Source organism: Sciurus carolinensis, chromosome 2, assembly GCF_902686445.1.
Source record: "Sciurus carolinensis chromosome 2, mSciCar1.2, whole genome shotgun sequence".
Taxonomy (NCBI): Eukaryota; Metazoa; Chordata; class Mammalia; order Rodentia; family Sciuridae; genus Sciurus; species Sciurus carolinensis.
In genome coordinates, this window is record NC_062214.1 from 43,935,398 (window position 1) to 43,959,608 (window position 24,211).

Sequence of the window (24,211 nt, forward strand, 5' to 3'; positions counted from 1 at the left end):
GAAAATGCAGGAGGATTAATGTCCTTTGGGAACAGCTTTCAATTCATGGCAGACCAGGAGTAGGTGGATAAATACCCAAGCTCCCTCACACCCTGGTGGCTGAGATGCATGTCTACTCTGGCTTCCAAGAAGGGTCAGGGACTCCTTGCTCATTTTGGCAACTGGCTTCTCTGCCCACTTCCCTGTTTCCTTATAGGTTCTTCCTGAAATCACCTCCCATATGACCAGTGGTGCTCAGATCTTCTCAGGGGTTGCTTCTGAGGCAACCCAGCCTGAGATGAAGGAGTGCCATTATCCACATTTGAGGTCATGTTATGATGATATTATATTTATATTGAGAACTGCTTGTTGGAGTTTAAGGCCTCGGACCTTATTGTTTTTTTCATGAATTCTTGAATTTTTTTCTATTCTTTTTTTAAATTATTTTTTATTTTGACAGACTGCATTTGGATTCATTATACACAAATGGGGTACAACTTTTCGTTTCTATGATTGTGCACAATGTAGATTCATACTATTTGTGTAATCATACATGTACATAGGGTAATGATGTCTGTCTCATTCCACCATTTTTCATAACTCCCCCCCTCTCATTTCCCTCTACATAATCTAAATTCCTCCACACTTCTCTCACTCTCACCCCTTTCACTCCCATTATATATCATTATTCACTTATCAGGGAAAACATTCAGCCTTTCGTTTTTTTAGGATTGACTTATTTCACTTAGCATGATATCCTCCAATTCCATCCACTTCTCTGCAAATGTCATAATATTCTTCTTTATGGGTGAATAGTATTCCATTTTGTATATATGCCAGAGTTTCTTTATCCATTCATCTGTTGAAGGGCATCTAGGTTGGTTCCACAATCTAGCTATTGTGAATTGAGCTGCTATAAAAATTGATGTGACTGCATTACTATAGTAAAGTAGCAGGATATAAAATCAATATGTGTAAATCTAATGCATTTCTATTCATAAGTGATAAATCCTCTAAAAGAGAAATTAGGAAAACCACTCCATTCACAATAGCCTCAAAAAAAATACTTTGGAATCAATCTAACAAAAGAGGTGAAAGACCTCTACAATAAAAACATTTTTTCTCTTATTATTATATTCTCAATTCTAAGAGTCAATAATTCCAATTAACCAAACTGCACAAATGCTTAGCAAACTTTGAATTATTTCTTTGGTGGTGTTTTGACAATTTTAGTTAAGGTGATACATGTGGCTACCATGTAGGTTTTTGTGTTTCAGTGTCTAAAATTATTGTTTATTGCAGTATTTCACTCCTTTTTGAGAAAAAAATTCTGGGGATGTCCTGACCAATATGTATAAATTATAATTAGGTATGTTGATAATTTTACCTTGAGGAATAGGGCTATGTTTAACTGAGGAAGACCTCAGTATGAGCTGCAGATATTCTGTGTATGCTTTTGCCTTAAGTAAGATGCCCTTAAGCATTGTGATTTCCAAAAAATTCCCATGAGTCTCTCTTTGCCCATAGGTACAATGGGAATGATGATTTCGACTTGTACCTACTGAGCACCAACTCTGAGCCAGTGGTAATTAGGTGTTGGGGAAAACCATGTTCATGTTTCCCCTTTCTTTCCTGAGTGGTACTTTGTGGAATCACCTGGGAAACTGAATCACTATAAGAATAGAGAAGTCAGTATGATGACATTCATCTCTTCCTTGACCACTTCCAAATACCAGTCAATGTGGCTGGGTGCACCCTGTGGCCTTAAATGAAGGCCACTGGACCCACAAATTAGGCCCTTGTCTTGGATTTATATCCATTTTCTGACCACAGCCATTCTAGACATTCAAGAAGTAGTTATGGTCTCATATCATTTCTTCCTTTAGTGCCAAGTTGCTAGAAAGAGCCATCTTGATTGGCTGCCTCCATATTCCAGTGAACCCTGATGTCAAGCTCAAGTTATTATTTCTCTGCTTTTGTCTTACTGGATTTGTCCATGGTGGTCAAGACCATTGACTATTCTTTTCTTGAATTCTCTTTCTACCTCCCTCCCATAACACCATGTTCCCTTGTTCTTTCCCTTCCTGTCATCATCCTTTCGTGTATTCTTTTCCTCTACTTGCCCTCTGGATGAATGTTGGACTCCCCAAGATTTTTTCATCCATTCCTTCTCAGTAGTCATCCTAGAGTCTCCATTTTCACATGAAACATATAGCGATCCCGCCCAGACATATGTCTCATGTTCTTCCTTATTTTCTGATTACTCTCTTGGGGACTTTCTGTAACTTCGCTTTCTCAACTGAGGAATCTTTACCCACAGGCCATATACGTCCCTTTGGATACTCTGAAAATATTTCAAATTCAACATGTCCTAAACAGAATGGTCTGTGTTCTTCCCTCGTGTCTCTTTGGTCTCTGATCTTTCTCCTAGCACTTCCATCCCCACAATCATCTTAGCAGAGACCTGAACTCTGTTACATGCTCAGTCTCTAACATGAATTCTGTGCTCTGCTTTTTCCTTCATTTCATTTCTTGTGTTTTGAAAACTTACTTTGTGGCTCTCGGTGGCCTATGCTTGGAGATGGTGAAATGGTGTCCTAATTTGGGTAACCCCAAGAGGCAGATCCTGAGCTCATGTTCAGTGGCAGATGGTTTATTCAGAAGGTAATTCAAAGAAATGCCGGTGGCTGGTAGGCTGAAATCAGCCTTACTGACATAATGGAATTGACTGAGCCCATCTCTTCCCAATTCCATTCTCAATGATGTCATGTAAGTAACTTGAAATTGGCCTGAATGGGAGTATTTATAGACCAATGGCTACATATCTGGAATGGTTTTCCAATTTGAGAATTGGTTGTTAAATATTGGGTAAAGGAAATTTTGAGACAGAGAAGTGACAACCACTAATGAAATGTGCTTTATCAAGAGAATTACACTGTTGATAATTGGAGCTTATCAATTAACAATTACTAGGGAAAACTTGGGAATCTAGTTTAGAATTCACACCTCAAAGTCATCTCATTCAAGCAGTTAGGTATTTATACACCAAATTATAGGTATCATTGGCTGAGTGTTGCCTCTGTTGGGCCCAGTAGGATCCAACAGCCAAAGGAAGCCCTTAGCTAAGGTTAAAGGCAGGATGACTTGAAGGGGTCTAGGCAGGACTGAGAAATGATGACTGATGAAGGTACTGCACATCTAGTAGTGGTAAAGGCTGAAACTGAACTGTTAGTAATGTGTGATTGTTGTCTTTTTTCCCCCAGAGCTTGACCTCATGGACCTCATAGGGGAAGACAGGAAATGGATGGTAGGAAGGAAGCTAATGCAGGTGAACGATACCCTGACTTCCGAAGATACAGGATTCCGGAGCAGCAAGAACTGCACTGAACCAGGTAACAGTGATGGCTGTACACTCAGCAGTGGCTGCCATTTTCTTTGGTTATGGCTGAGGAAGGCTGGATACCATGTTTTGCCTTTGAGTTCAAATACTGAAACACTTGAAGGACATTTAAGGCAGATTTCTAAGAAACTCCAAGGTGAGAAACCAAGAGATTATAGAGGTGTGTTTCCAACTCTGTCTTCTTTTACTAGTGGAGTTAAGGAAAAGGTAAGTCAAAGTCAGTGGTGTCCTGATTTCATACTCATATTAAATGTAGAGTCTGGTACTAGCAAGTGAGAGACTGACAGTAGTAGGATGAGGGAGGATGCTCTGTGGCCCTCTTTGCTTTGATTCCTGGGATCATTTCTGGCTGGTCTTTAATCGGGAGCCTTGATTTTGTCACGGTAAAGACACATGACATTGATCTTCTTGGAAGAAGTGAATATGCATTTATGCATTTATATTTTGTTCTATTTGATATGTATTATGCCTATTCTTAGAAAGATACATGGAACATTTTACCTCGAGTATTACTGACCTGAAAAAGAAAATGAATTCAAAGGGGATCAAAGGGAGTTAGGGATTATTGGGACTCAGCTCATTAGTCCTCAGGAAACAGTCAAGTACCCCTCTAGATGAATGAAGTCGCTAAAAGTTTAGAACAGGGGTCAGAAAACTTACTCTGGAAAGGGCCAGGCAGTAAATATTTTAGGCTTTGCAGGCTATATATAGTATCTGTAATATAGTCTCTAAAATAGTTTTTTTTTTACATTGCTTTAAAAATATATTAAATCATTCTTATTAGTTCACAGGCTATACAGAAACCAACTGTGAGAAGGAGGATTAGGTATGTGGCCATATTTTATGACCCTGATATGGACTTCTGAGCTCTTAGGGGCTTCCTTTCCTTTCCTGGTGTGCACTTGGGACTCATGTGTGCTCTTTCTAAGGGCCTGTGAGCTTAAAAACATGTTGATCCCACATCCAGAGCCTGTGCAATTTTAGTGTCATCATTATTAATAAAGATCCTTATTGCATTTACAAAGACTATAGACCTTTGAGTACAGAAGGTGTTTCAGGAGGTTGTGTAGCTACTCTGTTTTGGAAGGTAGGTAGAAGTGCCCTTCACTTCCATACTGAGAATCTTAACAGTCAGCTCTCAAGCAAAGTTGGAAAGAATAAAAACTAGATCCTCCTCGTACCCAGGCCCAAACCCTATATAATCTATATTCTTCAAGTTAGAGAATTCAAAGGTTACTATGGCTATTAAGTGCTCATGAAGAACATTTTTGAAGGTTAGTGAAGCATATTAGCTAGAAATGAAAATGTCCATGTGGGCTTGAGTGCCCCAGCTGAGATAATAGAGCCATGTAGCTTCTAAGAAACACAGACTTATCAAGAACTGTCCTAAAGGACATGGCAGGAACGTGGCAGTTTCTGTGCCAAGGACTCTTGTTAGCTGATTTGGTCTTGTAGTAAAACATTTTCAACATCTATGTTAGTCAGCTTTACATCGCTGTGACCAATATTCCCAAAAAGACCAACATGGAAGAGAAAAATTTTATTTTGGGCTGATGGTTTCAGAGGTTCAGTCCATCGTCAACTATCACTTTGGGCAAAACATCGTGGCAGAAGGGTGTGGAGGAGAAAAACTTCTCAGCTCATAGTAACTTGAAGGCAGAGAGACAGACAAGGGGAGGGACAAGAAACAAAATATAAACCCCAAGGATATCCTTAGTCACTTAACTTCCATTATACCCCAATGTATGGTTATCACCCAATTAGTTCATTCATATTATTAATCCATAAAATGGAGTATTCCACTGATTAGGTTACAGCTCTCATAATCTAATCATTTTACCTGTGAACATTAACACCAGAGTTTTTGGAGGAAACCTCACATCCAAACATCTTTCTCAACTAATAGCTAATGGTGAGTGAAATGTTAAAAGACAGGAAACAGGATATTAGAGAATCCAGTTGCCACATTTGGTATGGAAAGAATCAAGTAGGCAAGATACAGTGACCAACTTCTTATGTTGGATTAAGACATATGCAGGGTCAGTAGGGGTGGAGGGCTTCTGTTCCCTATTGTTGGGGCTGTGTTTTACGGGGTAGGTGGGTAGGTACTCTCTGAGTGTCATTGCTAACTGTACTAGGAAATGCCTTTTTCAGAGTGACATGTGTAGAAACCTCAAGTGTATTGAAAGCTGTTCCAGGAGAGGCAAGGACTCAGCTTCATAGGTAACAAGGAATAGGTCCAGGTTGATATAAAGAGCACAAACCCAGCACTTTCTGGAGTTGGCAGGGAGGGCACAGAGAAAGAGGAGAGAAGAATGACTTTAGGAGGGAAATGGGAGGCAATAAAAGAGAGCTGTCATGTTGTGTAGAGCAGGTCCCAAAATAATATGGAACCAGAATGGACATTCTTGATTTCCTTATCTGTAGACTAAAGGGACTGGCTTTATTTCTGGGGTCCTTGATTCTGAACTTAATTCTATAGGGAAGATGAGCATGCCTGAAACAGGAAGAGTTCTGTTCAGGTCCTAACACATCAGAGCATGTATCCATCATAAGGCTGCCTGGACTGTGGGGACTAGTCCATTTTCTAAATGCTGTTGGAACAAAATGTCTCTAACTGTGCCATCCAATGTGGACATTCGATGATAATTTAAATTCAAGAAAATTAAAATTAAATAGAATAAGAAATTAAGATTCTCAGTTGTCTTAACTACATGTCAAACACCCAATAGCCACATGCAGCTGCCATAATTGGATGGCACAGGTTTTAAACCATTTCTATCACCACAGGAAGGACTATTGGACACGTTGGTGTAGACCTTCCCATTGTATTTGGACACATCTCCTGTCCTTCCAGCTCTTTTGTTAACATCTCAAAAATATAGTGATATGTACATCTGAAAGCCCCATATCTAACCTGGGTCTTGGAGTCACCCTCACCTGGGTCTGCATCCAAGATTAAAAACAATGGGCTTTGGCAACATAATCAGGTTCTCTAAGCTTGTCTGCTTCTCTGTGAAATTGTAATAATCATTCTGACCTTTCATGACTGCTATGAGAATTGTTAATGAAGTAATAAAGTATGTACAGCTTAGTGCTGTGTGTTTGATTTCTTTATAGTAGTTCACTTATGCACTTCCTGCTGCCTGCTGGGGGGCACACATTTCCACATTATGGGTGGGTCATGGTGCAAGGTTTCTAGAGCCACATTCTCCAGTTGCTTTCTACAAGAATGGGCAGATGCAACCTATTTGGTTTTGTCAATAATCCACAACCTCAGGTGGCCCAGGTCTGAGCAGCCAGTCAGTTGGAAAGTGAGGCTCAAGGACTCCCTTCTCACACAGACAAACTTAGAAGATCCCGCACATGGTCATGAGCACCACTGCTGCTGCTGATCCTCTCTGTGTCTAACAGCAGCGTGATCAAAACAGGTCATACACACACATACATACACACACCAAGGCAACACCCCCAGTTGCCTTGGTACCCTTCCCAGAATGCTGTGGGAAGTTTGTTTCTCAGGTTCAACTGAGCGGATATTTCATGAAAAGATGTTGAGAGGCAAAGCGATTGTATGGTCCTGCTTTAGTATTACAATTTTAATAGGACAATAAATCTTTGTCCATAGGGAATATTCAAGACACCCAGTGGAAACCACCAATGGTAGAGAACCCTATATATACTGTTTTTCTTCTCATACATACATACATAAGATAAAGTTTAATTTATAATGGGCACAGTAAGAGATGAACAACAATAAATAATAAAATAGAACAAATAGAACATCTACTGTAATAAAATTTATGAAAAAATAGTGACTTGTTTACTTCTGGAATATTCCATTTAATATTTTGGGACCATGTTGACTTCAGGTAACTGAAACTGTGGGTTACTGAAACCAAGGAAAATGAAACTGTAGATAAGAGGGTCTCCTGTATTCATCTCTTAAGAGGCCCTGAATGCAATGAATATCATTTGTGCTGGTTGAATACAGTGGTGTCTGCTCTCAAAATTCTTAATGTAGGAGTAGGAAGGAGCCCTGTGGTTTCGGGACTCCCTCTCTTCAATGTCAGCAGCAGCCTTATACTTAAAAGAGACGATGGACCAGGGTTCCCTCTGTGCTTGGAGGGCTGATTATTTCCACAGGAACTTGAGCATTTGAGGTGCCAGCGTGTGCTGTGACTGTGTGAGTAATGGTGTTAAGGTCACATTCGAGAGTTAATTTAATGCCTGTTCGTACTCATTTGCCACCTGTGATGTCACAGACTTTTTAGACTGTCCTTGGTGTCCCTGCCATTAGATACCATCAGAGAAAAGACTGTAGATTCAGGGACTAGAGATGGAATGACCTCTTCTCTGATCGTATTTCCTGTTGGGATATCAGGCCAGTTTTCTTCTCAGATGTCCATTTCTATGGAATAGACCTTCAAATGCTTTATCCCTTCTATCGCAGCACAAATCCAAAAATTCTGAGAAATTTCTTGAATAGAGAGTGACAAGACAACATCATCCACTTCTTTTTTTTTGGTACTGGGGATTGAACCAGTAATGAAAAAAAGAGGGGGGGGGGGCGCTTAACCACTGAGCCACATTCCAGCCCTTTTTTACGTTTTATTTATTTAGAGGCAGGGTCTTTCTGAGTTGCTTAGGGCCTTGCTAAATTGTTGAGGCTGGCCTTGAACTTGCAATCCTCCTCCCAAGCCACTGGGAATACAAGCATGTACCACCGCACCCAGCTGACCTCCACTTCTCTTAATAACTTCTTTTGCTTTTGCAAAATTCCATGTCAGACCTCAACCTATCTTCTACTTCATCTACCCCTCTCCCTCTCCCTCTTCCTCTCCCTCTCCCTCTCCCTCTCCCTCTCCCTCTCCCTCTCCCTCTCCCTCTCCCTCTCTCTGTCCCTGAAGGCCAAGTGCCCAGAGCACTGTTTGTGGACCAGGGGAAGACCAGGGGAAGCCCAGGGTGCAGGGGGCCTATTACAAAGTGGCAGTGCTGGCTGTGACCAACTAGTGTGGCGTCATTGCCTTCACATCACAGTTGCCATTTAAAGATACATTGCTTTATATTTTGTGTGTGTGTGTGTGTGTGTGTGTGTGTTTTAAATAGCATTCTTCTGCTCTTCAAAGACTTGGTTTTAGTGGAAATTTGTTTTGTTTGTTTGTTTGTTTCTTTACCTTCAGATTTGCATGAAAAAGACTGACCTCCAGGCTCCAATTTTTTTCTGCATTTGTTCCAGCTCTCTGTGAATTTTTAAGGTTGTTTTCTTAGCCTGACACTGCCGATTTCATCTGAAGCCTGGAAGCATATTGTTTTTTTGGCAAATAACACTTGAAATTGTTTACTCAGATGACCTATTAAGAGAAATTTAACTTTGAATAAATTTGATCCACGGAAAATTAAGTTAGCTAAATGTAATATTGAGGGTGGTGGACAACTGCAGCAGAAATAAATTCTTTGTAATATTTTTGCAAATACTCTGCAGGAATTTATTTATATGCTTTGCAACATGTCTCCAGAAAAAAAAAAATCTATCATCTTTTGGTTTTAAGTTCTTTGATATTTCAAGGAAATGAGCATCTCCTCAGAGTGACTCTTTCAAATAAACTTTGGAAGAAAGAAACTAATTTAAAAGATGGCCTTTGGTGTGGGCTTCACTGTGAGGTCACTGAGAAAAAGCCTTTGGTTAGTAGTCATCTCACTCTGACTCTCTTGCTTCATTGGCTCTAAGGTCTTGGAAGGTGAGGAAGACACTTGTGTTGCAAGTCAAGGTGAGGGTTTCAGGGTGTTTGCCAGATCAGATATTTATTGGAATGACCAGAAATCACATTATCTTAGAGATAAATGTAAATTGCAATAGAGGAGGAAAGCTAGAAGTCGCTATGAGAAAAGCATTAGGAAGGTGGGGTTAAGGAGTAATTATGGTCTACAGAGAAGAACCCAGACACAGATGGGCCAGCAGGACAAATCTGTTCAAGTTTCTGGCCATGAACAAAGTTAAGTATCAGGATGTCAGCCCCTTAGGGGGCTTAAACCATAACATGGGGGTCAGCGGGTTTGACACAGCTTGTTATGAGCAATCTACAAAGTATGAAAGATTTAACTTTTTCATCTTCAACATGAAAAAAAAATCAAAATCCAGGAGGGATTAACAACCTGCCCAAGATCAATCACAGGACTTATCAGAAGCAAAGCTGGGTCACCCAGCTCCCACTCAGTAGATACTCAATACATATGAATAAGTGGATACAAAATCTTATGTTTACACAATCTAGAATAGCACTGTCCAACAGAACATACTGTGGACTAGGAATGTTTAAGTTTAGATTTTCCAGAAGCTACCTGGAAAAATTACAAAGACATAGGTGAAATTAATTTCAACACTTCTTTTTTTTTTTTTTTTACCAAATATATCCAAAATATTAGGAATGATAAATTGAAATGACCTCAGTGTGAATATCACTGGGTTTGAAATCCAGGAAAGAACTAAGTTTAAAGTTTTAATTCTATGCATTATTTTACTAGTACACATAACTTTCACTAAGTTGTCTCTGCAGTTGTAATTTCCTTAATGATTCCAATAGCAGTTATTGGCATTCTTAAGTGGAACAAATTAGAAACTAATGTGATCTGCTTTTTAAATTTGTATCAAACTTTTTACTCAATTAGTTTAGATGGAGCAATAGTAGCTGCTCTAACTGATTTGGGGGTTTAACTTGAGAGAAGTTTCTCTCTTTCTCATGCAGAGTTCTGGTCTGTGGTTGGCCCTGTTGCAAGAAGTGGTCCATGAACTCCAGATTCTTTCATCTTCTGGCTTCCCATCCTCAAACTTGGCTTCAAGGCACTGTGTTTCTTTGCATGGAGGGGAAAGAACATGGAAGCTTATGCACAGCAGGATTTCATGGGCTAGATACTTGGTTCTGCTCACATCCCATTGCCTGGAGCTCAGTTATATGACAACTTCTAACTGCAAGGGAGGCTGAGATACGTATATTAGCAGAATGTAGAAAGAAGAGAAAACAGTTTTGGTAACTAGTGAGCTAATCTCTGCCACATTAATTTCCTCCATTTTTTAAAAACAAACTTCCCAACTTTCCTTTCTGCTTGTGTTATTACAAAGATGATGTACTTCCATTAGAGAAAACTCATAAGCCACTAAGGTTGGTAGTTCATGCCTGTAATCCTAGAGACTGAGGCATGAGTGTTGCAAGTTTGAGGCCAGTCTCAGCAATGTAGTCTCAAAATAAAAAAATAATAATAATAGTAAATAAGGGACTGGGGATGTGGCTCAGTGGAAAAGTGCTCCTGGGTTCGATTCCTGGAAAGAGACAAAGAAAGAAAGAAAGAGAGAGAAAGAGAGAGAGAGAGAAAAGGAAGGAAGGAAGGAAGGGAGGGAGGGAGGGAGGGAGGGAGGGAGATCATAGCACACAAACTTAGGTTTTCTAAACCCAGTTTTAGCTCTTGACTCTCACCTGGTCATGGTGATGCAATTTGATTCTCTTTTTACATTGAGAGGATCTGACATTGGGTGGAAATTATGCCAGTAATACCCATTTGTAGATTGCATCTTTTCCTTGGGAAACAACAGGCACTCTGAGGGAAAATGATGCATGTCATTGTGTGGATGAAGTCATTGGCAATCATGTGGAAAGAGTTTGAGTTCTGGATTAAATCCTAAATCCCAGTTCTATCACTTTCAACCTATGTGATATCAGGTGAATTTCCTAATATTTTTACGCCTCATTTCCACCTTCTGTAAGAGGTGGAGTAAGATGCCTTCTTCACAGGGTCGTAATAATCATTAAATGAAGTAAGCTTTGCGAACTTACTGGGTCCTCAGTCATAGTGTGCATTAAATAAATGGTAACTACTCTCTTTTTAAACCAGAAATGTGATAGAAGTTAGACTGATGGGGATCATTTACAGGAATTTTACCACTCCGCAGGCACATGCAGAATAAGATAGTTTTAAGACTAAGTTATTTAGGGTAGTTCAGCAACAATGCAGAATTTTACAGGTTGAACTGTGCACAGAAGACAAATAGAGGTATTCACTACGAGTCTCTGACTAATGAGGTTTTCTGACCTAAGAAGCCAGAATGTAGATAAACAGGATGAAATAGAGAGTAGAGAATTTTCTATTTCATGCTAATGAAGAGTTTAAAAGTCTCAGGCTCTGGCAAAAAAGGTCCAGACACTATTCATTTCTTCTAGCTTTGATATCCCTTTAGGACTTTTAAAATTGAGTCATTTTTTTAAAACTCTGCTCTTTAAGTAGCCCAGGGAGCCTAATCTGGTGAGTGGTGCTTGGAATTTTCTTGAAATGCAGGTAAAGGATGATAAACTGTGCTCTTGTGAACCTATTTTCAAAAGTACTTTAAGATTTTTCAAAGCATTTCATGTTCATTAGCTCACTGGAACAGTTTGGCCCTTGGAACAAATACCTCAAGGTCAGGAATGACTATCTTCTGATGCCCAGTTGATAGGAAGTTTGAGAACAAGGCAGGTTGAATTGAATTGAAAATCTAGTCATAAATATGAAAAGAAGAATAGGGATTATTGCTTGTAGTGACTTCCAATCATTTTCCTTGAAACCAGGACTCAACAAACAGGAGCTCTTAGCCAAATTGGGCCTGTTGATGGTTTTTGTAAATAAAGTTTTGTTGGAACACAGCCACACACATCTATTTATGTTTGTCTGTGGCTGCTCTTGTCTTGAAGGCAGAGTTGAGTAGTTGCAGCACACACCACAGGGACTGCAAAGCCTTAAATATTTACTCTCTAGTCCTTCACAGAAGTGCTTACTGTTGACCCCAGCTCTAGGCCCTGGGACCTGTGCCTCATGAGGCCTGGAGGGAGGCTGAGGCAGGAATGACCTCACCAAGTTCTCTCTGTTGTCCTGGACCCTTCCCTGAGATTGTGCCTAGACCATGTTAAGTATTTTTAACATGACCCTGTAGGGGTGGAGTCTGTGACTGACTCTTTTCTGCCTCCTCTAACCAACACAATAAAAAATCATCAACATTTCTCTGTCCATGTATTGAAGATATGTTTAAGTGTCATTGAAAAGCAAATTTCCAACACCTAAAAATGTTTAGGAACCACTGATATGGATCTCCCCAACCCACACCAATTCCAAAATATCTGGTGTCCAGACCACCTGTTCAATACTCAATTATTCCATGGACTTGATTCTGTCTTGGGTCAGAGTGAAGCTTTGAAGCAGGCTTACCAGGCCATACCACCGATGGACAATTTCCTCAGAGCTTGCCTTGCAGACATCCCTGGAACAGTAAGCAACATACTGACCTGTGTGTAGAGTCAGTGGGTTTTGGATTGGGGTGACTGGGAACACCCACCATGGAATCCAACTGAGGAAAAGTCACTTCCACAATGGTCACAGTGCATCCTGTGACTGGATCTGCATTGCCTGCAACAATTTGGGGCATGACTCCTTCCTGTTTAAAGAGTAAATAAGTGCTTGGCCATGTCTCCAGCCCTCTGGGGGTTCACTCTTCACCTGGATCCCTTCTCCTCAGTCATTCCTAGAACAGTGACATGCCCAGGGGAATTGGGGGAATGCTTCTTGAATGGTTCACGCAGGAATTATCTTGTTTCCCAGATAATCTGTTTGCAGATCAAGCCAGGGCTGAGGTCCAGGTGTGAAGGGGTACTCACTTTCCAGGGCCCACCACTAGTTGGTACTAGAGCAAGGACCAGGATATTCTTTTGCCTCTGGCCATAAGGTTAGGTTCTCTCCCTTTTGCCTTATTGGTGTGTGAAGTCAACCTTGATTTGCATATGTAAATCTGGGTTATCAAGAGGGTATGGCTCTGCCCTTGTCCAAGTGTTCTCTGATGCCCTAGGTCCTCCAGCAGCTGCGCCCTTGGGGTTTGTCAGTCTGACTCTTGCTGAATCAGAGCCTCTTAGAAGAGGGTTCAGACATCCCAGTTTTCACAAGCCCTCCACAAGCTTGTTAGGTGCCCTTCAGGTGTTGTTAGGTGAGGCCAGTGGGCTTAGCTCATGGGAGTCACCTGGGTATATTCTAAACCCAGGATCCACTCTAAGCCAAGAAAATTGAGTCTCTTGGACTGAGAACCAGGCCTCAAATGTTTCCAGGTTTCCTAGGTGCTATGGTCTGAATGTTTGTGTCCCCACAAAAATCTATATATTGAGATCCTTACTCCCAAGATGAAGGGATTAGGAAATGGAGCCTTTGGAAAGTGATTAGGTCATGAGAGGGGCACCTTCATCAATGGGATTAGTGCCCTTAAATATAAAAGGAGACCTCAGAGCTCTCTTTCTCCTTTCACCATAGGAGAACACATTGAGAAGTTTTCATCTATGGACTAGAGAGTGGGTCCTCTCCAAACACTGAATCCACCCTTCAGAACTATAAGTAATACGTTTATGTTGTTGAGGAGCAATCCAGTCTATGTTATTCTGTTACAAAATCCTGAACCAAGTACCATAGAGTACTGGATGATGTAATGAACAGCTGTGACTGAGAACCACAGCCTGAGACCCACCCATACATACTGACTGTCTCTGTCTGTCTGGCTGAGGGATAGAGAGTTGGATCTACAAACCAGTTCTCCCAACCCTTCTTCTTCCAACCCTCCACAAACAAATACAAACAATAGGCAACCATCTGCCAAATGTAAGATACCAAACCTATCCTGTTGCAGGCTCCTCATTCATTCAGGGTTTCTTTTGTGCTGTATAAATAGTTATTAATTTTTATACTTCATCTTGGGCAATCAAAAATTTTGTTTCTAAGCTTTCTTAGAAACATCAGAATGGAATTTCACTCTGGTTAGATTTTTAAATATCTGCCTGTTGAAATTGGAAGGCAGTGTTCCTTCCTTGTCCTATCTATAGATCTTATCTTACCTCCAGCCCTGGGTTGTCTGAATGCTTGCCTCTCTAACCTGCTCAGAAGCTGGGGATGGCTAACATGCAGGGCTGAAGTGTCTGTGGAACTTGGGGCAGGATCTTAGGGCACTGACCAGCAATCCCTGCCACACTGACTCTGACTCTGGGCTGGGTAGATTCAGGCTTCTGGGGAGGACGAAGTCCAGTGAGGCCCAGATTAAATCCCCAAAGACTCCCTGTAGCTTCTCCAGGATCCATTCAACAGTGGGGGCAGCCTGGTTAAAGTCTGCAAGGAGGGTGGGTCTGAGCTACCCACTGACTGAGCTTGGACAGAGGCATCCCTCATAGACTGCCCACAGTCAGTGGACCGATGGCCACCCCTCCAGCTTGCATACCCTACAAACTGTGGACTCTAGTTAGGACCACGATAGGGCTCACAGTTCACCTCAGAGAGTACATTTAAATAAGAACACATCTGGGTTGTCATATGGGCATCCTTGTGGTTTCTGATGTTATTCCATTTATTTGGCTGAAATTTCTTTAATTAAAGAATACAATTCCTGAATTAAAGATTAGTGGCCCTTTTTAGAAGCTGACTCAGAATAAAATGGATTTGGACCCAGCCCAGTGTTTTATCCATCCCTGTAAAGTCCTTTGTTCCATGAACTCAACCTGGGCCCCCCAGCCCTGGCCCTGTAATGGGATCTGAGGGCCATCCACTGTTGGGATCAGGAAAGGAAAGATGATAGGCTGTAGGCTACTGGGACACACTACTTTGGATGGAGCAAAGGACTAGGATCCAGAGTATAGTGGATTCATTAGAAGTTGCTAAAATGGTGCTCTGAGTATCCACCCTGCCTTAGCATCATGAGGGACCCTAAAGATGAGGGGTGCCTACATTTCATAATTGTAAAGTACTCATGGGTAGAGTTTGGGTCACAGGCCTGGATCCCATAGGTATGGGGAGAAATCCTGACTTTGACACCCATGCACAGGCATTGAGACTCTAGACCAACCATTTAAGCTCCCACAATCTTATCTTCCTCCTCTGTGCATAGGGGATAACTCCTGGCACAGAGTTGGTGAAATAAAGTATGTGAGGTGTTTTTGTACACAGCAAATGCTCAGCCTTGAGTGAATGCCTATCCCCTGAGCACACATTTTGTGTGACTCCTAAGGGGTCTCCAAAACAGGGTCTCACTGATGTTTAGGAAAATATGATTATTATTCATGCCATTGATTCTAATTTTTAGGCAAAAGGAATTTTCCACTATAGGAGAGCATTAGAACAATTCTCTCAGGTACTAGTCTTATAAAAATTCAGGTGGAAAGTAGAAATAGTCTTAATTATCAAAGTTAATGTGCTGGTCACAAGAACAGTCTGTCAGTATCAAAATAAGTCTCTTAATGCATTCTTTATTGGGGGATAGGAATCCATTTATGCTGAAATCTAGTTGATTTGCCCAGGACAAATCCATAGAAAAAAATCACTAATGATGGGGATTTGGGGATTTTAGATCAGTTATGTGAGGTTGGGTGTGCAGAATGGAAACCAGTGGATCAAGAAGAGGAATTGAAGGGCTGCGAATAGGTAGAAAAGAAATGGGACTTGTCCTGTGCCTGACTCTATTCTCTTTTGTCCTGGTCTATTCTGGCTGCTATAACAAAATACTACACACTGGGTGGTTTCTAGACAGTATAAAATTTATTGCTTCCAGTCTGGAGTCTAGAAAGTCCTAGAACAAGGCATCAGCAGATTTGGTGTCTCTTTCTTGTTCTTAGATGGCACCTTCTCTCTCAACTTCACATGGTGGAAAGGACAAGGCAACTCTCCACAGTCTCTTTTTTATGGACATCAGTCCTATTTCTATCTCTTAAGACCTTGGTGTTAGGATTTCAACATATGAACTCAGAGGAAACCTAAGCATTCAGATCATGGCACTCTTTCGCCATTGTGATTGTTGAGATGTGAGTCTGCTCTTCAGCTATAATCTTAGTAGAGTCATTCCAAAGAGGTGACCCATGTTGCATGCATGTTGTCCTTTCATATTTTTCCATTACCTGCTCTTTGTTACACACATCCTGGGCAAACTTATTAAATTATTTAATACTGAATTTTAAGAAGGGAAGTAATAACACAGCTGTCCCTCTTCCTCTCTTGGCTGTTTTTTTATACCTCGGTGTCATGCAGGACTTTGGTCTCTTTGCAGAATTATTTTGTGTTTGTGGCTCAGAAAAGAACATTTCCTTGAAAGTTTCTGGTGGCTGTGCTTAGTGGTTCCCAGGGGAGCAGAATCTCTCAGTAGTTACCATTATAAATCTCAGATTATTGTCCTAACAATGCCCAGATTTCATGCTGTTCATTTGAAAATTTGCATCCTTCTCTCTCCCCATTCAGCCTCAAGATTGTTGCCTTTAGGTCTTTCTTTTTTTTCACTCCAGCATTTTAGTATGAACATTTGCTAACACACATTGGAAAACAAAGAATTTTACAGTGAATACCTATAGACCCAGCACCTAGGCTCCATACTTTGCATTTTACTATGCTGGCTTTGTCACATTTGTACATGTATCCAAATAGTATCCATCCACCAATCCAGCCTATTTTAGTGGCCTTCAAAGAAACTTGCAAAAATCAATTCATTTGCTGTCATGTACTTTAGCACGCATATCATCAACTCAAAGTTCATTATTTATTTACCTTTCATCTTTTTGTGTTCCATTTATACACAGTGAAATGCATAAGTCTTAAGTACAGCATCAATAAATTCCAACATATGACTTACACCTGTTCACCTAACTTCTATCAAGATAAAGGGCATCATAGTCCCAGGAAGTTCTCATGTACCTTTTCTCAGAAAATATCCAGTCCAGTTCACCTCTACACAGCCTCTCAATTGTTTTCTGTCACCATGGATTAGTTTATGCTTATTCTAGAACTTTATGTGCATGAGTCACGCAATATGTGCTGTTTGATGTACGCCTTCTCAGCACACAGTTTCTGAGATTCATCTGTGTTTTTTTGTGTATGAACACACACATACACAAATAAACATCTGTAATACAGATAACACATGCACTAGGATAAACTTCCCAGATAAATGATTATGTGTTCAGTATTTTTTTTTTTTCCCCAGAAAATGCCTTGTAGACTTTGGTCACTTTTCTTAGATGCTTACTTTAGGCCAACTTTCAAAGAGACATTTCTGGTGTCTGGAAATTTAGAACTTCAGTTGACCAAGGCAGGGAACTTAGAAAGGGCCAGTTATCCCTCAACCTTGTAATCCCCCCTTTTTCTTCCTTCTAAAATAGAATCTTGAACTTGATTCAGAAACCTTGTGTGAATAGGACGGAAGGGAGGGAGGGCCGGGAGAAAGAGGTCTTTCTGGTTCTTAAGACTTCTAATCAGTCCCACCTCTCCAGTTATAAAGTTGCACATTCAGCTATCAAAAACAGATGGAGAAGAGTAGAGGAGGTGTAGAAGGTCTGATCTGTTGAATAAACAGCCACGTTATTCTGTTGTGGAAGCTACTTCTAGAGGTCAGAATGTCCATGTGCCCAGTTCCGGAGCCAAATCCTCATTACAATTCACAACATCAGAGAGAAAACCATTCTTTCTTCAAGCACCTTAATTCCCTAACACTGGTTAGATAAGGAAACCTGGCCCCTTGCATTGAAGTACAGGGAATTATATGTGTACGTTTTTTGGAAAGATTAAGATAGATTAAATAAGGATTTTCCCAAATATGCTCTGACCCAGAAGAACCCTTTGTTGGGTCCTAATTTGTTTCTTTGTAATTCTTTTTTTTTTTTATTTTTTTTTACGTTTACATAGGGTAATGATGTTTATTTTATTTTTCCCCTTGCCCCCACCCCTCCCACCCCTCTTTTCCCTCTACACAGTCCTTCTTTCCTTCATTCTTACCGCTCTCCTTAGCCTAACTCTAAACCTAACCCTAAACCTAATGCTAGCCCCTCCCACCCCCCATTATATGTCCTCATCCGCTTATCAGCGAGATCATTCATCCTTTAGTTTTTTGAGATTGGCTTATCTCACTTAGCATGATATTCTCCAATTTTGACCATTTGCCTACAAATGCCATAATTTTATCATTCTTCATTGCGGAGTAATATTCCATTGTATAAATATGCCACAGTTTCTTTATCCATTCATCAACTGAAGGGCATCTAGGTTGGTTCCACAATCTGGCTATGGTGAATTGAGCAGCAATGAACATTGATGTGGCTGTATCTCTGTAGTATGCTGATTTTAAGTCCTTTGGGTATAGGCCAAGGAGTGGGATAGCTGGGTCAAATGGTGTTTCCATTCCAAGCTTTCTGAGGAATCTCCACACTGCTTTCCAGAGTGGCTGCACTAATTTGCAACCCCACCAGCAATGTATGAGTGTTCCTTTTTCACCACATCCTCGCCAACACCTATTGTTGCTTGTATTCTTGATAATCGCCATTCTAATTGGGGTGAGATGAAATCTTAGGGTAGTTTTGATTTGCATTTCCCTTATTACTAGGGATGTTGAACATTTTTTCATATATCTGGTGATTACTTGTACATCTTCTTCTGTGAAGTGTCTGTTCATTTCCTTAGCCCATTTGTTGATTGGATTATTTGTATTCTTCGTGTAGAGTTTTTTGAGTTCTTTATAGATTCTGGAAATTAGCGCTCTATCTGAGGTATGGTTGGCAAAGATATTCTTTTTTTAAATTCCCTGACAGGGTGATTTTGAGTAGGTCATTTAAGATGCATAAATGACATGTTTAATAGTAGTACACCTTTGTGACCATAAATATGTTGTTGTGTCCATCAAGTACCTTAACTTAATTTTGGTTCTCTTAGAACCAAATGCCAAACAAGGATTTGAGTGTGTTTTGTTTATTTAGGAGGTGACCCCAGGAAACACGGATAGGGTGTAGGGAAGTGAGATTGGAAAGAAAAAATATAGTGCCCAATACATGGTTACCTGGTTGCCACCATGGGAAAATGGGCTTGATTTGCCAGGGAACCCCTGGATACAGTGGAAAACACATACTTCAGAATTCTCCCACCATGAGGCAAGGGAGCTGGGGCATTTATACATCAACGTCCATCAGTCATTGACTGGGGACTGCTCCAAGGGGTGTCAAAGCCCTGGCATGTCTAGCCTGCCGTCATGAGGTGGAGCAGTGCCCATGACCAGAGGCAGCCCTCAGGTAAAGGAGTACAGGAGCTGGTGGTTGGAAGTTGAGCCAGTGTGTCCCAGAGAGCTGAGGGTGAGGGGAGGTGAGTCAAGTACCTGTAACCATTGCTAAACTCTTCCCTTCCCAACATTTCTGAATAAGTTGGAAGACTCACCCTAATCCAGAAGACCACTTAGCATCTCTTCCCTTCCTCTGCATGTATATGTGTTCATCTTGCTAAGTACAGGTGCTCAGATTCATCCCATTAGTTTTCACTACCTCATAACATGTTTGTAGAAGTGCTGACAGCTTGACAAGCAGCGGGCTTGGGTTTGTGGGAGAGAGGGGGCTTCGGTGAACACCAGGAAACATTCCTTCCTTCTTTTTTCATCTTTTGCCACCTCTGTCCATGCCCTTGAACTTCCAGCGACCCCAGGGAAGCTCAAAATATGTCAAAATTTCAAAAAGGAAAGCAATAAGAAAATCATACTCTCTTTCTGCTTCTTCTGCAAGAAAATAAAGTCTTTGCTCCCAAGGGCCTCCTTACTAGGGCAGAATTTTTTACATTATAATCCATGAAGGTAAAAGAGTTATTTCTAGAAGTGTTTCTAGATCCTGGACCTGAGATTTATATGAACTCACAAGGCTCCATTTGAAGTGGGGAAGTGTTGTCACCACAAATGTGTAACCAGTCTCATAGTCTTTGGCACATTTGTGATTTTAGGGGTATTCATGAGCTTTTCTGGCTCTGGAGTTAAAAGCAAATAGAATCATGCCTTTAGGTAACTGTTTAATCCCTCACTGGGCTCTACCTCATGTGAAATGGAATTCGTATTTCAAACTAAATCAGCCTTCAAAATGAGTTGATATGTTAACACCTCCATGATTTTGTATTTTGAGAGCTCACCAAATGTGAGACACATCTAGGTTAGTGATTCTCTTGAGCCCAGAGTTTGGCACAGTGGGAGGGAATCCCCATGCTGGAACGTGATGTATAGATCCCTTGAGGTGGTAGAGTGGAGGATTGTACCTCCTTGTGTTCTAAATCATGCTCACAAATGCTGTGATGGTTTTCTCAACATGAAGTGGCTCTAATTCCCTTCTCCTTGAATATGATTGGCCTTTACGATTCACTTCTGATGGATAGAATGTGACAGAAGTTGTGTGTCTTCCAAAGCTGAGTCACAAAAGACAATACAGCTTAACCCAGCTCTCTCTTGAAATGGTTATGCTTGGAACCTGGCTGCCATGCTGGGAGGAAGCCCAGACCGCAGGGAAAGCCACGTGACAGTGCTCTTAGAAGCAGCCCAGCTGACAGCCAGCTTGACACCTGATCATGTGAGTGAAGACGCCTTCTGGATGGCCCCAGCCTCTACTACCACCTGATTACAGCTACCTCAGAGACCCTGAATGAGAACTGCACAAATGACCCCAGGCACTTCCAGAGCCAGGAGAGCTAATAACAAAAAAGGATTGTTGCTATTTCATGCTGCCAACTTGGGTTGGTGTGTTATGTTGCCATAGTGACTGAATACACATACACTAATTGTCACGCAGCTGAAGAGACTCAGGGGGCCGGTGAAGAATCTCCACTGTCCATCACACACTTCCTTCCCCTGGTGCAGTGACTGACCCACTTCTTGCTTCCTAGGAAGTCAGTGTCAGGAGAAGAGACAAGAAGGGGCATCTCTGAATCCAAGGCTCCAGCTTGCTGCTGAGGTTTGTGGCCTAGAGATGGAAGTGAGGTTTCCAGCTGTTTTGAGCTTCCCAGGTTGGGGATTGAAGGCTTGGCTACAAGGAACTGCTACCTTCCCCCCCTGCAGGCAGCCTCACAGCAGTGCCAACAACTGTGGAAAGAGTCCTCCACATTGTTCCATGCTCTGGGATTTCGTCCTGTGCTGGATACCAAACTTGAATTTTGGCTATGAGCTCTATAATAGCCTTGGTCCTCAGGAAGTAGCCAACTGCAGGGTGCAAGGCAGTGGCTTCAGGGTCCCTTCCAATGCTTCAGTCCTGTGGAAGGCATCCAGGGTCTTTTCTCTCCCTTCCTCCTCGGCACCTCTCCCTGTTCGGTTCAGGATTGGATCTGCCATTTATTCTCTGGCTTTTGGGGAGAAATGTTGAAATGCAGGTGGATGAACTTTGAAAATCTGAAAAGGTATTGCAGAAAAGGAAGCCACTCTTAAGGGATTAATGAGCATTTACCAGGTAGGAGAGAAGCAGCAAACCTTAGAAGCTCTTTTATTTCCTCTTAGTATAAGTTAGTGTTATAAACTCTCAACACTCAGAAACTTAAAAATTCACTTGGACCAGCAAGCCATGTAATGCCTGAATTCCTTTGTAGCATCACTATGAAGTGCTGTTTTGTCACATCCTTGGATATCTTCACTGATGGGGAGCTCACTCCTCACCTCCTTTCAGAGACTTTGTAATTCCTGGGCAACTGGGGTTATTAAAATGGCCTTTGTTGTGGAAATCAGCCATTTTTCTTTTAGTCATCATTTTGAATTTTTAAAATAAATTACAATCCTTTTCCACATGGCATACTTTTGAGGTCAGCTCTTAATTTCTTCCTTGTTTAGGTTCCCCTCTCTTCAGTAATTTGGCTGTCTCTTTCTGTGACATGGTTTAGAGACCTCCAGCACCATCACTGTTGACAGGCCAAACATTCCTCTCTTTTTCAACTCTTAAAAATCAACCTCCTGTTAATATGTTTGAACCATATGTGAAGAAATTGGAGCTGATTCAATCCATGCTCAGCTGTGAGAGGCAATGTTTCCAGATGCAAACTCAGCAGTCCTACATGAGAACTTAATTCCGTAGGTTCTTTACAGGAACAAGGTAAAGGAATTTCTTGTCAAGTGTCTTATTGGAGTTGGGGGTAGCTCTAGCTTAGCTCTTAGCTCTACCTGCAGTGTTTCCTTAATTCTGGTAATGGGCCATGAGTCAGACATTCCAGGAGCACCCCATGAGGGCAGAGCTGAGTGGAAGTTGAAACCTGTCCATGCCTAAGTGCTCCTTGTATTTCCCCTTACAGCCCCAGCCCACGCAGGGCTTATCACCAGCAGGGCAAAAGATTGGTACTTGTCAAAATAATGCATCCACTTGAGATTCTCTCCTGAAGTTCGGCTTAGGGAGGAGTGAGATTCATAGTGAGATATTTTGGGGATGGGCCCCAATCCTAAACATGAAATTCATCTGTTTCATATACATCAAATATACAGAGACTGGAGGTATGTTTATGCATTTTTTACTCAAAGTTTTTGAGATTATGTGTATACTCTTAATTCATCTTAACATTTAGGTAGTATTCTATTATATCACTTGATTACCATTTATTTATCCACCCCTCAGTAGTAAACATGTAAGTTGTCAGTGTCCTGCTGCCAGCGATTAGTGTATCATCACCTAATTTTTCAAGAAGGGAAATTTGGAGCCAGCAGGTAAATAACCTAAGTTGTCACAGTTCTAGTGGTTCAGACAACCAGAGATTGATCCTCTAACTTCTATCTCAAGCTAGTGATCCTTTTCACTATTCCATAATTGTCTCCCTTCAGGAAAGGAGACAAGTTACAGGAAATATTGGATAGTTTCATCTTTTAAAACCTGCAGGATTAAAAAAAAAAAACCTGCAGGAAGGGAAAGGACTACTTTTAGAGTTGACTGTTAATGTTTTATACAAAAGAAGGTCACCGTCATGTATCTCAAGCGAGAGAACAGAATTTGTGTGTGATAGGGGAGTTACACATGATGTTGGGTCTTGCCATCTCTGTTGTCACCTTTAGGTATGGACAACACTGTCACCAAGTCTCTTACCTGGTAAAAGAGACTGATCATTTTTTTCCCTTATTCTTCTTTAAACTTCATGGCTTCAAGTTACATTAAACCAAATTTCACATATATATCAAAAGATGGTCTAATTTTTGTGATGATGAAGACCTTTTTTTCCCTTCTTAAAGTATGAGAAGGTCCTTAAGCCACCTGGCTCTGTGACTTCTCATTGAGAGGCCTGGGGGCAATTAGTATCATTTCCTAAGTTTCAGTTTCCTCATCTTTGGAAGATGATGTTGATACATTGAGAAGCACAAGTCTTGGGGCTTCTTAGTTGCAGGGACCCTTCCAAGACCTTCTGTCTAATTTCCTATTAATAATTTTGTTGGCTCTTTCATAAAGAAGGTCCCCTGTCTCCTGACCCACAAGCCCTGGGTCCATTTCCTTTTATGTGAGCTTTCAAGGAAGTTGCACACTTTCACATACCTGTTACATCATTAATGCACATTGTTAGCCATTGTTGGGGTAATTATTTAACTGGAAACCTGCACAAAGAATAGATTTGGGGGTCATTCAGGGGCTGTTATGGTAAGTTTATTCTCCCATTCTGCAGAATACAGATTTCTTAGAGTCTTTATCTTGATGGACATGAGGGGAAGACCAGAGGTACCTATCTCTGCCCACCTGCTATCATAGATTCTTGGTAATGTAATAAACAAAAATCCCATTCATTCCTTATGAGCCTTCTACCTGTTATCTTTCCACTGTTTTGCATCATCCAGTTGCCCTGAGTGGTCCAGGGCCCAAGCTTCCAGGGTGAGACAGGTAGTCAGCAAGCCAAGGACACAGTGAGGTTCTGAACTATCTACTCTTATGCTTTTTTTCTTCTTAATAATCTGAATATGAAAATTTCTCAACTTAGAGTCAATGGCAAAGAAAGCATATGAGAAAATGCTCATTACAAACAAAAGCAGAGAAAAAACTTGTTTTTTAGAAAAGATGGTATTGTGAA

General features: G+C 41.1%; 1 protein-coding gene across 1 annotated transcript in view; it reads left to right on the forward strand.

Moving 5' to 3' along the window:
- The window catches only part of Slc24a3 (solute carrier family 24 member 3), a 521,781-nt gene that overhangs the window by 70,981 nt on the left and 426,589 nt on the right, over positions 1 to 24,211 (forward strand). Inside the window, 1 exon segment of the mRNA XM_047540120.1 lies at positions 3,243 to 3,371. Coding sequence (XP_047396076.1) covers positions 3,243 to 3,371 — 129 coding nt within the window.